The following is a 17006-nucleotide window of genomic DNA, read 5'->3' on the forward strand; positions in this document are numbered from 1 at the left end:
ACTTTATGTGATCGAACACCTTCTCGGCATCCAGAGACAGAGCCAGTGCGGCCTCTGGCATGTCCCTGGATGCCCACAGAGCACGACACAAAGTGCGCAGGTGGTTTCTGGAGGTGCGACCCGGTACAAGCCCTACTTGAGTATGGTGTATTAGGGATGGGATGACTGCGTAAACGGTTCACCAAGACACTATCCAGTAGTTTGACATCGCCATTTAGGAGAGATATGGGTCGGTAGTTGCTACAAAGGAGGGGGGTCCTTTCACGATTTCGGTATGACCTCTATAGTGGCATTGCTGGCGATAGCACCCAGGGACTTTGTCCGGCAGGCTTCGCCCAGAGCACCCATGCAGGACATCGATCACCTCCTCCCCTGCCCATTTATAGAATTCCACGGGGAATCCATCCTCCCCGGGTGATTTGTGGTAGGGGAGGTCAGAAATGACTTTCTCAATTTCCAGCCTACTGATTTCTCCATCTAGAAGTTTGCGGCCTTCATCGGTAAGGGAGGGTAAGTCAACGTTGGTGAGAAAGGCCTCAATCTGGGCAGAGCTAGATATCACCTCCGGCATGTAGTGATGTAGGTAGAAGGACGCAAATTCATTGACTATCTCTTGTGGGTGCATAAGCACTTCTCCCGTATGGGCGTGGATGGCCGGTATAGCGAGAGCGGCTAATCTCTGACGAAGCTGAGCTGCCAGCAACCGGACGGCTTTCACACCTTGCTCATAGTGCCTCCCTTGCAAGCGTTGCAAGGCATATTCGGCCTGGGAGGTATACAGCTCGTTGAGGGCCATACGGGCACATTCCAGACATCTGCGCATGTGAAGGGAGGGGTGGGTAGTGTATCGCTGCATGAAACGCCTAATGTCTGTTTCCAGAGCAACTTGCCGTGCTTTTCTCTCTCTATTCGCCAACGCCGCATCTCGTATCAGTTACCCATGAATGGTTGCTTTGGCCGCTGCCCATACGATCCACTTGGAGTCGACAGTGCCTAAGTTGTCTTGAACGAAGGTGGACGCATGGGCTCTGAACTGTGTCTTACCCTGCGGAGAACAGTAGCGATGTACAGCAAATCTCCATGGTTTGCAACCCGGGGACATCAGGCCCAACTGGACAGCGACGTGGATTGGAGAGTGGTCTGAGAGGCCGCATTCGAGTATGCGAGCATCTTGGGCATGGGCCACTAGGTTATGTGACATGAAGAAATAGTCTAGACGGGATTGAGTGCCGCGCAACGGTGACAAAAAGGTGTACTACCTGTCGCCAGATGCGTCAGCCACCAGTGGTCCACCAGGCCGTTGTCCAGCATTATATCAGACTGTAGAGCCCTGTCGGCGTTATTGCTGATATCTAGGGGCCCTGTCCTATCCAGTACTGCATCTCTAGCTAGATTCCAATCTCCCCGATCACATAACGAGTCGCCCCTATTTCAGTCAAAAGACGGTTGATTTTCAGAAAACCGATTGGGGCATAAACAGAGCCCACGCACTGGGAAGAATCCCCCATCTTCAACTTAGCAAACACATATCGCCCCTCTGGATCAGCCCATGAGGGGGATGGTTTTCTGCAATAGCAATGCGACACCACACTTCGGGGGGCCTCCTGGTTCTTGTGTGGTAGGGCTGTAGCTAAATAATGCCGTTCCTGCCCAATCCCTGTGTAGCACCTTTTTCCGTTTTATGAAATGGGTAAGGCCATTTACGTTCCAGTATATGATTCGCAGCGGAGTAGAGGGCTGTGGGGGGAGTCGGCCATCGTGGAACCCAGAGATAGGTGCCAGGGAGTCCAGATGGGGAGGAGAGAGAGAGGGGGTGGGGGGTAAGGGGGCTAGAGAGGGCAAAAAGCAATGTCAAGGACCTGGAGGAAGGATCTGTCTCGGGCAAAGGAGGGGATAGTAGGAGGGGAGGGAAGAGAGGGAGGGAATGGGGGATAAGCGAAGGGGGTGGGATGGGGCAGGGGAGGAGGGGAGAGATGAGAAGAAAAAAGAAAAACAAGGGGAGAGTACCCCAGGAAAAGGAGGAAGAAGGAGGATAAGGAATAGAGAGAGAGAGAGAGAGAGAGAGAGAGAAGAGGGAAGAGGAAGAAGAAAAGAAAGAGGAGAAATAGAAACACGAGGAATGGGCCAGAAGGGGAGAGCTCAATACTACCCTCACAAGCAGAAAAAAGGGGGGGGAGAGAGAGAAACAGGAAGAAAGAGAAAAGGAGAGAGAGAGAGAGAGGAGGAAAAAGGAGAAGGGAGAAGGAAAGAAAAGAGAGTAGAACAGGGAAGTTCCACCGGTCCCGATCTGTAATCTGCGGGTCTAAACCTAAGCCTATGAAGCTCGAATGCCCGAGCACCCGACCAGCGGGCCCCCAGCCAGGGGGGCGAGGCGCACAAGACATCCCAGTCTCGCCAACCCGTTGTCCCTGTCAGGGCGTAAAATATTAGATATATGATATAAGATATAAAAGATATAGAAGATATAAGCACTGGAGGATGGCGCGCGATCACGTAGCAGAAGTCGGTGCAGCGCTGTGCCGCGGGGGAAGGGGCGAGGATAAGGAGGGGGTGGGACCTTCGCAGAGTGCGTCTAGGTTAAAACCATGCCACAGATACAATGACATTGTCAAGTCACGCAGATGACACAGGTGGAAAATATCCGCAGGATGAGAGGGTGGGGGGAAGGAGAGGTGGAAGGGGAAGCAGCCATCAACACAGCCGGTAAGGACCCCACAATATCCGGTGCAGTAATCCCCAGACGTCACAAGGTAGTGTGTCCATGTGTGGATAAATCAGACAGCATAGTGGGGTGGCATCCTAGCTTGAAGCGGGGTGGGGCAGAGGAGAGGCATACGAGTGCAGAGTGCAGAGGAGGGGGGGCGATGAGCAAGGGAAAGGATAGGGTGAGAAGGGGAGAGGATAGAGGGTGATCCACGAGCAGGTGAGCGATCGGACATTGAGGACTAAAACCCGTAAACAATAGCAAATTGGAAACAATCAAACTTGGAACGTACCACACGTATGAAATCTGAAATCTGAAGGGCAATAAACAAGTTATACAAGAGACTCAAACAGACCAAGTGAGAGCCCGACAATAAGCAAAATTCGTCGTAGGAGCTTTTTTTTTTTAAAGAAAGATGCAAATATATTTTTTCTAGTTTGGATTTTGGATATATAAATTGGAAATGTAAACAAAATATTATAGATAAAATATTGAGTGGACAAAATATAATGTCAAAAATATAGGTATCTATAGGTAAGCAATGTTTTACCATATATAACGCCACATATATGAACCTTGACGATTTATATATCTTCAAAGTACGTAGATGTGCACTTAAGAATAGAAAATCTATACTTACCTATTTGTACCTACCTTCTCGATATTTTGGTTCTCAATATTTTTGCTATGATATTCTTTCCACACAATATTTTTGTTTACGATATTCTGTCAGTAATCTATAAATTGTACTTAGGGAGGCTAAAAGTTTCAATGGCACCGGCATATTTCAATTGTGATGGACAAAATATGGACTGTTATTTCTCTAAAGGTGCAGGTGGAATACAATAATTGTAGAAAATGTACCTCTTGGGCATGAATTTATAGATTATCACATGTGGGGTATTAGGGAGATCATAGGATTCTCAGCGAGATTCCGGGTGTTCCTATTGCTGAGATTGAAAACATCCACAAAGTTGAAACATTGAGGGAATTGACGAATATTAGAATGCATCTCCTACCCTACTACTTATGCCTATTCATAGGTTTTCGGTGCTCCCAAAACCCGCCATCCAATTGAATTGTTGTTCTTCTTCTCTAAAATTATTTTTACCAATTTCAAAGCTGGCAAAGATCAACACACATTTTACTTTGTAGATACAAAAAAGTAAAGATTAAAAGGAAGCTGTATTTCTAGGATATGGAGCAAAAAGTACTCACCACTGCAAAATACATGACTAGTTTGACAGTGGTCTGTTTTTATTGCCAAGGCCTACAGCAAGCTACATGCACCACAACAAGCACTACAATACATCTCTGTTTTTTTTTTAAATGTTCTGGACTACGGAGGACTATTTTAAATGCGACGTGGAAAAGCCTCTGTTTCATGTTTCCAAAGTAAAAGACCAGTTGCTAAATATTAGCCTCCTCATGTCTGCGAACTCAATAGGGGACGAAAGCCCTGAATAAGTGCTAATATAATGTAATACTACCATATCTATTTATGAACGAACACAAATAATTAATTATAGATAGCATAGTTGAGCAATTAGCCCCAGTTTTTTCCTAACCTCAGTAGGCAACTTTATTTTTTGTCAGGTTTCAGTAAGGGGAGTCATAGTGAAACACAGGAAATTGAAATTTCTTGAAAAAACGTAAACACGTGCAACTACTTATGTCAACTCATTAAAATTCGTTCATAACTTATCAGCCCTGAAGGTGCACTGACACAGCCCCAAACGTTTTCACTTTTGAACATATATATCCAATATGTTGGTTACATTTATAACTACTTTTTATTCAGAATTAATATATATTTACTCGTGGTTCTAAGCATGGTTTACATCTTATACCATAGACTATTGGTACCTGGAACATTGTTTTATGCACATTATTGTGGGAACGTGAAAGCCCAGAATACACTGGTATGGGGACAGGCCACCCCACCCCATCCTGTCTTTTTTTTTTCAAATAATCAGCTGAACGGTAGCTGCAATTAATTATTCATTTCTGTATAAATAGACGCTTGTGATTTGATCATGTGATCTTGACAGAGTTCAAGGGCATGAGTGAAACATCCGCTGAGGAGGGTATGCAACTTACTCTCTCTATTTTGCACATGAGCACTGTTCACTATGAGCAAATAGAATACAATTTTGAGATACATTTGTAAATTTATTAGTCATCCTGCTTTGTAAAAATGAAGAATCGATTTTTCTTGCAATTGTTCTTGTGTATATATTTGTAACCTATTATCTCACTGAAGTAACAGTAACATAATTCTTTCCATTATTGCCAAAAAATAATTACCATTTTCAAAGATGAATTTGTATTTTAACAACCTTGTATTCGACTAGACAGTTGTATTATGTCTTTTGTTCTTGAGCATGTAGGGACACGTCTTACCTCAGTGTGTAGGGTATGGTGTGAGGCTTCACTTGGTTAAAGGTGTATATCAGCTTCTGAGCAGCCCTCTGCTGTTGGATTTCCTAAATAGAGTGTACAAATGTCAGGCCGTTATAGCTATGCACGTTATTATGACAATAAATAAGCAATTCCATATCTCCACTTAAAATTAAAAATTCCACCCATTCTGCTATATACATGAGGACATATAGGTGCATGCGTGAGAGAGATAGCACCTGAAACAACACTACAGATTTAGATAAAATGCCTAATCATAGTCAAGTTTTAATATCTACTCAGTCTGAGTTTCATTCAGTATCAAAGCCTATAGGGGTGACAGTTGCTAATGTATCAGTAATTATAACAAGGTTATTAACATGTTGTCTAGTTGTCTTTTATAGTAAGGCATAAACGTAACTATGTGAGAATGAGAACTTTCTCTTACAAGTCACATAATATACCACTTAATTTAGTATTGATTACATATATTTGCATAGCACAGACCTAGCTACAAGGGCAGCTTCAAAATACCACCCGGTAATGGGAAAATAAATAAAGTAACGTAAGAATACCATAATATTATTTATAATAATAATGGCCTAGAGGTGGAATAAGGGATTGTGAGGATCCTGAGTTCAATCTTTCAAATAGATTCTGTATATGTGGAGTTGCTTGAAAAACAGTATGTTGTTAAGCATGATGTCTCCAAGTAGATTGCTCCAGAGACTTGGGTCAGCCTTTTGGCTTATGTAACATTGGCAACAATTTCAAAGATCATCTGAGATTTCCTCTATTCCATCCAGTGCTTGTAATTTTGTCTTTCAAACAGGAACACAGACCTACACGTAGGGTTTGGCACTTTATATAAGCAATTCTGAAATGGATTTTGGCATCTAGGTGCACCTGTGCAGATCTTTCATGAGGGGCAGTGTGGTCTAATTTCTTGGTGCCTTTATTGAGCTGGACAGCTACATGCAGAGGGCTCTAAGTGGGGGCTGGTAATATTTTGTGTGCATATCCCTGGACAGCATTGTTTCCATCAAGGTGTAAGAGAACCAAGGCCTGTACAGTGGTCCAAGATTCTTCAGCTGGGAAGTAAGGTTCAGTATCTTGAAAAGGTGGAGCTGAAATGACACGGTGTTTGTTCATTTGGAGATGTGTATCATCAGAAAGATATTTTGGTTGCTGGTTATTCCAAGGGATTAAGAGTGATGTTTAGATCAGGAGTCCCTAGCCATTTAGCAACATAAAGTCAGACCACCAAAGGAGAGTAGAAGGAATTCCTTTTTTGAGAGGATTAGTTTGGAGATAAATCCATTTTGAGAGATTTTCCATAGATATTTTAGGGGAATGATGTCTGATGTGATTGATATTTCTAGATAAAGTTGGGGGTCATTGGAGTAGTGTTGTGATGCTATCCCTTTGCCGCGAAGCACAGGATTAAGAGGATCTATGTAAAGGTTAAAAAAAAAGGGAAAAAAGTTGAGCCTTGAGTTTTACAGGATCTGAGAAGATAAGGGAATGATCTTGAAGAAGTATCAATTTTCACAAATTTAGATCTGTATGTGATACTGGGTTGAAACCATTTTACAACCAGGAATTCCATTCCCATTCTATTATATAGTTGTTAAGTAGTTTTCCATTGTCTAAAGTGTGAAATGCAGCTGATAAATCTAACAGCACAAAATGCCAGAAACCTTTTACATCTATAATAGTTAGGGCATCTTTATGAATTAGTAGAGAGGTAATTTCTTTGCTGCTTTTATGGCAGAATCCTGATTGTTAAGAATTTAGCAAGTTGCTTTTCAAGATATTTGAAAGAAGTTGTAAAGATAAATCTGTGAAGTACCCTTCCAACAAAGACTAGTTCCATGCTTGGATGTCTTAGGAACTCATACTTGACTTATTCGGAGGGGCGGGGTGATCTGACCAGATTTGAGGAAAAAGGAACAAATGTTGTCAAGTTTAAGATGCTGAGGATTGGGCATTGTGGTCCTGAGAACATGTTTTTATCAAGTTTGCTGAGATGGGCTGGTTGGCGTACATGAAGGATTTAGTTGAAGGCATAACTAGTAGAACCATGTTCTGTATGTGATCTCAACATTGTTATTTCTCTAGTTGGCAGTGCTTGATCATATGGAAACATATTTTGGGCATTTCATGGCCTCACTTATCAGGTTTTAAAAATCTCTGAGCTTAGTATGAAGGACCAGCTTTATATGAATTTTTGTTAGATTTTGTAGAACTTTAATAGTGTTGGGAGTTTGAGATTTTCTTCAGATTTATTAGTTTTCTTGCACTTTTATTGCTGGAGTATATGTTCTCGTAGCAAGACACATGAGGTTTTAGGGGGCAAGTTTATCAAAGTGTTTACTGTAGCTTGTGTATAGTACTGTATAATGGTGTAATGCATAATGGCTTCCAACTGGCTATGGATGATAGTGGATGATTATATACTTTTGAATTTCTCAGAAAGGTGATGGATGTAAACACTTTAAAGTGATTGTTTGATGATTCAGGTGATGTGGGCTGTCCCTTTTTACGAAGAGAAGGCGCTCTGCGTCTAAACTGCCATTTCAAGTGTTCACTCAATGAGCACAGGAGAGGGAAGGAACCACTGGGGTCTGCCAAGTGATGGCATTAATGTTTCAACAGACCAGGCAGCACTTTGTAATATGCAGAACAGATGGCCAGCATACCCAGTAGAGGCTTATCTTGCTTGCAGCTTGAACAAAGTATTAGCCAAGTGGATTGGTTTTCTTTAAAATCATATGACATGCTGAGTTGGAATGCAGAACAGAGATTTGCACCGCAAAGAGATGGATCCACCATTGGGGATGTTGGATGCAAGGAACTTGGCATAGTTATGATGCAACACATTATGTACACTGGAAAAGAAGTGGACATATTTGATGTGCAATTGTAAGTGGGAAGCCTGGACATTTGATTAGGATTGGCTCTCTCTCACCACAAGTGTCTTACAGGTTTACACTTTAAAAATATTCTCCTTGATCATTTCTGAAGAGGGAACCTGCTTTAACGTGAAGCAGAGGAATGCCTTTGCCGTCTTAGCCAATACATAACTCTTTCCCGTCTCCTACAGTACCAGAGAGAATAGGTCACAATTCATTTTTGAACTTCTACATTCTAAAATTTGACTCCACAACTGGTGACACCAGTCACCTGATGACCCAGAAGGTTAAATGACGTGAAAGTCCTGCTAACAAAACCTGATTACCCCATGGAAATTCTTTCATGTGAGTGAAGGGTGTGTTGCAGCAGATATGCTAATATGAGAATATTCTAATGATTTGCGTATACATACCAATGAGAAAAATGACATTTGAAAACTAATAATTGAAAATAACGTGCAATGTGAAAAATGTGTCCATGGGGAGTGGTCACCATCGGTGTTAACACTACTAAAAATAATGCAACATTTGTATAAAAAGGTAATAATGTGCCATAACTGATGATATAACCTATGTTCTATGATGCTTCATATCCTTAACTTAGCTGAACTAGAGGCCTGGTCAGCGCTGGGCCTTGCTTGCTTAAACGTGGAGACGCGATAAGCCGCAGAGGATTGGAACTGGAGAAAAGGACCTTGAACTGTACAGAGTTCAGAGATGAGCTCTGCTAGAAAATTTCTGAAAATTCATCAGCGAACAGGAGACGATCAGAACAAATTGATACAATTATGTGTAGAGTAGGCTAAATGTACTTTCCCAGGATCTGAACAATGGAGCCACTGACTAAGAGACTGTGAGCAACAATTTCATTACCTGAAGAGCCGGATGATGTACTCATCGATGGAGGGACCAATCATATTAATGGAACCTGATGCTTGTGTAGACGCAGACGAGTGGTAAACAAAAACTATAGGTTAGAGTCATAACCCCAGATAAGGTTGACCAATTAGCAAATTGTGGGACGGACTGAGAGACCCTAATATAAAGTCATGACATGACCAGGGAAATCAGAGTGGAGAGGCGAAAGTTGATGACGTCAGGAGACGCTGTCCGAAGTGCTGAAACTTGGGCTTGCTCCTTTTGAGCCCGATTCTTGCTGATGACTGATGACCTGGAGACGGAGACTGACTCGTTGCTGATCTATGTTGGATAGGTAGCTATAAAGGTTGACTGACTACTGTGTGCTTTTCCTTCTAGGTACCAACTGCGCTGTTTAAATGTTTTTCTCTCTTAGTTAGATTTTTTTCCAAATTATTGATTTTTTACTAAATTGTTTTTCGCATGAAGACTCACATGCTGATGCTAATCAGAGTTAGGTAGGCTGACAAGGGTGACTAAGGGTGACTGACTTTGACTGACAAACTTGCATGGCTGCATTAATCAATGTAATAATTTTGCCAAGTCAGATTAATGTTGTTTTTGCTCTTTAATAAACATCTACATGGATTATTGCTCATGATGCTAATAAAGTTTGATTAACCATGAATTCTCGAAATAAGGGTTTTGATTAGAATTGTAACTAATAGGGAATAAAACGAACTAACCTTCTTGAGAGTGATGGTCTTTTGTAATTAGGTTAAGTTTTGGTGTATACGTTGGTTAGAATTATTGTTGGTGTTTTCTTTATTCACCAGTTGGCTAGGATACTCTATGCAATCCAAAAGATGAATCGACCTATACACGTCCCCTTGTAAGTTTACTTAATAAGGACAAGGTGCGCTAACAGGTGCATCAAACCTTGTCTTCCTGGAAGAAATCCTGTTGCACAGCTGGAACTGAGCATTTTCTGTGAACCTAGAAGCTGAGCTGTGGCAACTCCCCTTTTGGAAATATGTGTTTTTCTGCACAAAGCTTTATAGCAGAGGGTGCTTGAGTGGATGGACATCCTCAACACATCCAGCTACGGCCTTACTGTGAGTAATTGGATTACTGGTTGAGGGGGGTGAAACCCAACTCAAGCAGCAACCACAATCCTATTTGGAGTGAGGCACAAGCAAACCCAAACTTAACCTGTGCTCAACCTTTTGGTAGCTTGACACTGAGCTGTCAGGCTCAATCTAGAGGCAATGTGTAAAGTATTTATTTAGAAAACATAACACAAGAAAAATCTCACACCAATTTAGCGGAACAGAGTAAATTTTAATTATACATCAAGGCCACAATTACAAAATTCCAATCAGTAGAACTAGAGATATGCAGGTTTAAAGATTTCAGGTAGAATAGAGCCACAAAGCACCAACTGTGGATATCTGGTCATGTTAGACCAGGACAAAGTCACAAGTTCAGACCAACCTCAATAAAGCACGGGTCAGCTACATGGACAAAATCAGGCCCACTGAACAAGAATACGTTAAATCCTGTTTGCAGAGCATTGCAAGGTCATACATCAAGGATGCGTCGCACAGCCGGGGTGATGCTTCAGTTCCGAGGAGATGTGAAGAGGGCTTGCGATGTGAAGTCTGGTGTAGAGGATGAGTCATGATATGGCGGTGATGAGTCAGTTCCAAAGAGCTAGGAGGATGTGATGAGAGAACCTGCACCATCATCAAGGCTGTCATTGATGAGAGATTTGTGATGCTAGGGCCTGCATCAAGTAGATGTTGTGCAGCGGAGGTTCAATGTGGCTGTGAGCGAGGTCGAGGCTGAGTCCGAGTGCTAGGAGAATTCAAGCAGCAGAGGAGATGTGTTGGTTCTGCTGAATCGGCTGGCAGAGCACATTAAGACCGTCTTCCAAGGTTCCAAGACTGGGGTGGCACCACTTGGCATGTGGGATTCACAGATAGCAAAGTCCAAGTGCTGGACTTACAGTTGCTAAAGCCTTTAGTTCCTGAGGCCTTAGTAAGGATGCCAGCCAACTGGCCCGTGGAGTCATTGTGGAGTCCTAGGTTCAACAAATGCAGGTCAAGCGCTTATCAACCAGGCAAGAGGGCAGCAGGTCAGCACAGCAAGGCAGCATTCCTTCACAGCTGCAGCACAGCAGAGTGGCAGTCCTTTCAGCAGCACAGTAGTCTTTCATCCTGCCACAGGGTCCACAGGTCCAGAAGTATACTGAAGAGTTGGTATCTGAGGTCCAATATTTACACCTTGGCTATTCCTGAGAAGTGGGAAAAGCTTCTTGAGATTTCTGTTTGACGTGCACAGGTCTCCTGCCTTCCCTGGCCCCAAATTAACTACAGGGGATGCACAGCCCTTAGTGTGAAGGCAAGACATACCCAATTCAAATGTCAAGAGGGCTGTACCCATTCCCACCCTCCCATCCTGCCAGTGATGACCCATCCAGACACACCTTAGCTCTCTATTGTGTGTGGCTGTCAAGGAGGATTACACAAAGCCCAAATTAAGGCTATACCCAGTCATGTGACCCGAGACAGGCTACAGATACTAAATGACTAAGGGAGGAAAATGCCTACTTTCTAAGAGGCATTTTCAAAATTGTAACCTTAAGTCCAACTTTGCCATGAGGGAAGATGTTTATTTCCCATTCCAAAGACACCAAATACGAACTGGTTACCTACTCCCATTTGGAAATTATCACTTATTAAATGTAATAAGGAAACTCCAATGTTATCATATGAGGGAGGTAGGCGTTCCAGTAGTGAATTTAAGAGGTTTTCACTACGAGGACATGTGGAACTAAAAAGTACATTCCCAATGTTTAAAATACACTCCACCCTGACCTCTGGGTTGTCCAAGGACTATCGTAGGGGGTGACTTATATATATTAAAAAGGAAGGTTTGGATCTGGCAAAAGGTTTACTTTGTGAGGTCAACATGGCAGTTTAAAACTGCACATACAGGCTGCAATGGCAGATCTGAGACATGTTTAAAGGGCTACTCAAGTGGGCTGCACAATCAGTGCTGCAGGCTTACTAGCAACATTTAATTTACAGGCCCTGGGCACAGGTAGTGCCAGTTTACTAGGGACGTACAAGTAACTCAAATATGCAAATTGGGTATAAGCCATTTTTCTCATGTTAAGAGGAGAGAGCACAAGAACTTTAGCACTGGTTAGCAGTGGTAAGGTGTGCATATCTCAAAGTCTAGCAAAACTGAATTCAGCAAAACAGGAAGGTTGAAGGCAAAAACGTTGGGGAGAAAACCACGTCAAGGATGCCAGATCTAACACTTATCAAATACAGCTTGCCCTACTGATAGTACTAAACTCCCAAAAAAGTTCCTAATTTTGAAGATAGAGCTTTCTTTGAGGACAATTATACATTTAAATCCAACAGTGTTCATTTAAGCGTTGGCCACGGGGATGCTTAGGTCCCAGTCAACCAGATGGAAGACATTTTATCAAGTTTTTTAAACTTTGTATTTGTTTCCCATATAATAACATTGAACATTTTCTAATTTACAATAGCATATAAAATAAAAATATGTTTACTGATTTATTACAAATTCTAATACACTTTTTACATTTTCCTGTACCGTACCACAAATCTTCACCCTGACTCTAGTCTCACCAGTATATAGAAAAGTAAAAAAACCTAACTAAATAAAATTGTGAAAATATTTAGGTAAAATAGTAGTGTAAGTTGTATAAAATTATCTTAAATGTAAATAGAAATAAACATGCTACATGCTACAGCACTATCAATTTAATGTTCAATTACAAAAATAATCTAAAAATATAAACAAATCTCATTTGAAGTAATAAAAATGTATTTATAAATATTTGGAGTGTTGTACAGAATTAATTAAAAGTAATTTAACAATTTTTAATAATACACAATGTTACATCAATTTATAAATTTAAAAAGGTTGTTAAAATAAAGTGTAACTAAATAATAGTCGTGCTTTGTTTTAGATATTTTTAAACACTAAATAATATTATTTTCTAGATTTTATCTGTTTTAAATCATGTAATTTAACCCCTTTGCTGCGGGCGTCAGCCACTGGCCGAAGCCCGCACTACCTCCCTGGTGTGGGTCATGACCAGTGGCCGACACCAGGGAGGGGGTTAACTCCCCGGGAGACACAGAAGCTTTTCTGTGTCTAACCCCCACCCACCCCTTTGTGACGTGTTGTTTTTCCCATTGGAGCAGGAAGCGGCAGTAAGGCTGCTTCCTGCTCCGATGGGGAAAATATCCCCAAACGGCCTTCCACACGTTCGGGAAGACCTTGTATGAAAGGGGAGACTCTCCCCTTTCATACGAGGCCTTCCTGAACTCGTTTCCTGGCCCTCGTTCGCAGCACAGCCACTAGACACCAGGGATTTCACTTGGGGAGGTCGGCCCCCTTGGAAAACGGGCCGGCCCCCCTCCTGGGGGCATATCTTTTAAATATGGAGGTAGGTGTCCCTTGGGGGGGGTGCGATTGCGCTCGATCGCACCGCCCAGGGGCTTATTTAAAAGAAAATTAAGAATTTGACAGGGGGTCACCCGTGGGCAGGGCGACCCCCTGTGGGGGCAATACTTTTTTCTTAGTAGTTGTAGGGTTTCCCTGGGGGCCATTTTGGTCCCCAAGGAAACCATACAATTAATAAAAAAAAATATATATATAATATATATATATATATAGACATATCTATAGAGATAGATATGTCTATCTACATGGATATATCTATGAATAGATCTACACATATATATAGATCTATCCATAGATATATCTTTGTAGATAGATATATCTATCTCTGTTGATAGATATATCTATATATATCTATCTATATCTATCTATCTATCTATATATATATATATATATATATATATATATATATATATATATATATATATATATATATATATAGATCACTTTTGTCAATGCATGTGTGGTTTCCCTGGGGGCTGCGATCGGCCCCCAGGAAAACCAGACCCACATATAAAAGTGATATATATATATATATATATATATATATATATATATATATATATATATATATATATATATATTTGCCACCAATTGTCTTGCAGTTGCAGCTTGCGTCTTCAAAGCAATGCACATACTTCAACTGAGAATTTCAACTGTAGCTTTTAGGCAGCTATAAAAAAAAGTCAAGTAAGTCTTGTGATTATATTTCTGCTACAAAAGGATCAGACTTTTGTCTAGTGGCAGTTTTAGTGCCATAAAGAAACGCCGAAGGTTTATATGCATACTGCAAAGAGCAAATCTGTATTTTATGCAAATAGATGAGTACATTAGTAAAGTCAGCCATTACCTGCGCTATAATACAAATTAAATGTATGTGCGGGGTGGAGGGCGGCTATGGAGAGATGAAGGGCACTTTTGCTGAATGGTAATGAGGGAATCCGAGGAGGAGGACATGGGAGCGGGGGCACCAATAATGATTGTTGGACTGGGCGCAGGAGGTGCTAAAGACTGTGATGAATGGTATGTGACAAGGTGTTTTTTGAGTGTCTTGAAAGAACGTGCTGATTGAGGAAAGAAGCGCAGGTAAGGTGGCCTCTACTGTTGCACATGTCACACACACACCAGCAATTTTGTGACTGTCTACGTAGGCTAGTGTTTTAGAGCAACAGTTTAGCTAATAGCAGAGATGGCATCTTGATGGATGACTGCTGCTGACGCTGTCACTCGGGTTATAGAGGACAGCTCTGACATAGGATCAGAGACTGAGACAGCAGAATCTGAGACAGCATTTGAGGGATAGGAAAATGGCGCAGACTCTGGGAGTGATTTTTCAGTCAGAGAAGTCCCATTGGATAACTCCTCTTCCAGTAAATTATGAGGGAGGTGATGAGGACAGTCCTGCTGTCCCTTCGCAAGCACAGTCTGTGCAACGGGGCAATAGTGGGTTAGCGCAACCCAGAGAGCAGGTAGATGCAGCGGCAAGCACAGAGAGAGAGTGCTCCCTTGGGAGTTCCCCAATTTAGTTCAGCCCCAAATTCCACTGCCCAAATCGTATTGTGGAGACATCAGAATTATCTATCACAAAACAAACTGGTTTTGTAAGGCAGGCACCTGTGTTTTTGGTCCTGGGTTCAGCAGCCATATAGGGAAACATTCTAAACCCAAACATTTCTGGAAACTAGACATCCAGGGGAGTCCACAGAGGTGTGACTTGTGCGAATTCCCCAAAGTTTTCTTACCCAGAATACCCTGCAAAGCTGAAATGATGAATAAAAACTCAATTTTTCTTGCATTTCGGTCACACAAACTACAGGAATATGCTGGGATCCACAAAATTCCTACCACCCAGTGATTCCTCACCTGTCCCGATAAAAACGCTACACCACTTGAGTGCCTACACCTAGTGCCTGCGTCAGGAATGGATCACCCCAGGGTCAACAGCTGCCTCATGTAAGGACCAACATTGACCGTTGTGTGATCTATTCCTGTCGCGGGCACCAGGCTTACCCACACAAGTGAGGTACCATTTTTATTGGGAGACTTGGGGGAATGATGGGTGGAAGGAAAGTTGTGGCTCCTCTCAGATTCCAGAACTTTCTGTCACCGAAATGTGAGGAAAAAAGTGATTTTTGAGGTTTGCAAAGGATTTTGGGTAACAGAACCTGGTGAAAGCCCCACAAGTCACCACAGCTTAGATTCCCCTAGGTGTCTAGTTTTAAAAAATGCACAGGTTTAGTAGGTTTCCCTAGGTGCCGGCTGAGCTAGAGGCCAAAATCCACAGCTAGGCACTTTGCAAAAAACAGCTGTTTTTTTTTTTTTAAACGAAAATGTGATGTATCCACATTGTGTTTTGTGGCACTTCCTGTCGCAGGCGCTAAGCCTACCCACACAAATGAGGTACCATTTGTATCGGGAGACTTGGGGGAATGCTGGGTGGAAGGAAATTTGTGGCTCCTCACAGATTCCAGAACTTTCTGCCACCGAAATGTGAGGGAAAAAGTGTTTTTTTTGGCCACATTTTGAGGTTTGCAAAGGATTCTGGGTAACAGAACCTGGTGAGAGCCCCACAAGTCAGCCCATCCTGTATTCCGCTAGGTTTCTAGTTTTCAAAAATGTGCAGGTTTGGTAGGTTTCCCTAGGTGCCGGCTGAGCTAGAGGTCAAAATCTACATCTAGGCACTTTGCAAAAAACACGTCAGATTTCAATGTAAAAATGTAATGTGTCCATATTGCCTTTCCTGTCGCGGGCATTAGGCCTTCCTATGCAAGTGAGGTACCATTTTCATTGGGAGACTTGGGAGAACACAGAATAGCACAAGTGTTCTTGCCCCTTGTCTTTCTCTAAATTTTTTCCTTCCAAATGTAAGACAGTGTGTAAAAAAGACTTCTATTTGAGAAATGGCCTGTAGATCACATGCTAGTATGGGCACCCCGGAATTCAGCGATGTGCAAATAACCATTGCTTCTCAACACCTTCTCTTGTGGCCATTTTGGAAATACAAAGGTTTTCTTGATACCTATTTTTCACTCTTTATACTTCAGCAAATTAATTGCTGTATACCCGGAATAGAATGAAAACCCATTGCATGGTGCAGCTCATCTATTGCCTCTGGGTACCTAGGCATCTTGATGAACCTGCAAGCCCTATAAATACCTGCAACCAGAAGAGTCCAGCACACGTAACGGTATATTGATTTAAAAAATCTGACATTGCAGGAAAAAGTTACAGAGTAAAACGTGGAGAAAAATGGCTGTTTTTTTCAGCTCAATTTCAATATTTGTTTATTTCAGCTGTTAGTTTCTGTAGGAAAACCTTGTAGGATCTACACAAATGACCCCTTGCTGAATTCAGAATTTCGTCTACTTTTCAGAAATGCTTAGCTTTCCGGGAGCCAGTATTGGTTTCACACCCATTCCTGTCACTAACTGGAAGGAGGCTGAAAGCACCAAAAATAGTAAAAATGAAGTATGTCCCAATAAAATGCCAAAATTGTGTTGAAAAATGTGGTTTTCTGATTCAACTCTGCCTGTTCCTGAAAGCTGGGAAGATGGTGATTCTAGCACCGCAAACCCTTTGTTGGTGCCATGTTAAGGGAAAAAACCACAAGCCTTCTTCTG

At 42.1% G+C, this 17006-nt stretch overlaps 1 protein-coding gene across 1 annotated transcript in view; it reads right to left on the reverse strand.

Moving 5' to 3' along the window:
• Positions 1-17006, reverse strand: part of TRPM6 (transient receptor potential cation channel subfamily M member 6) — a 1083502-nt gene that overhangs the window by 99102 nt on the left and 967394 nt on the right. The window contains exon 35 of the mRNA XM_069229129.1: positions 5108-5190. Within this exon, the coding sequence (XP_069085230.1) occupies positions 5108-5190 (83 nt within the window). The remainder of the gene's footprint in view (positions 1-5107; positions 5191-17006) is intronic.

Source organism: Pleurodeles waltl, chromosome 1_1, assembly GCF_031143425.1.
Source record: "Pleurodeles waltl isolate 20211129_DDA chromosome 1_1, aPleWal1.hap1.20221129, whole genome shotgun sequence".
Lineage (NCBI taxonomy): Eukaryota > Metazoa > Chordata > Amphibia > Caudata > Salamandridae > Pleurodeles > Pleurodeles waltl.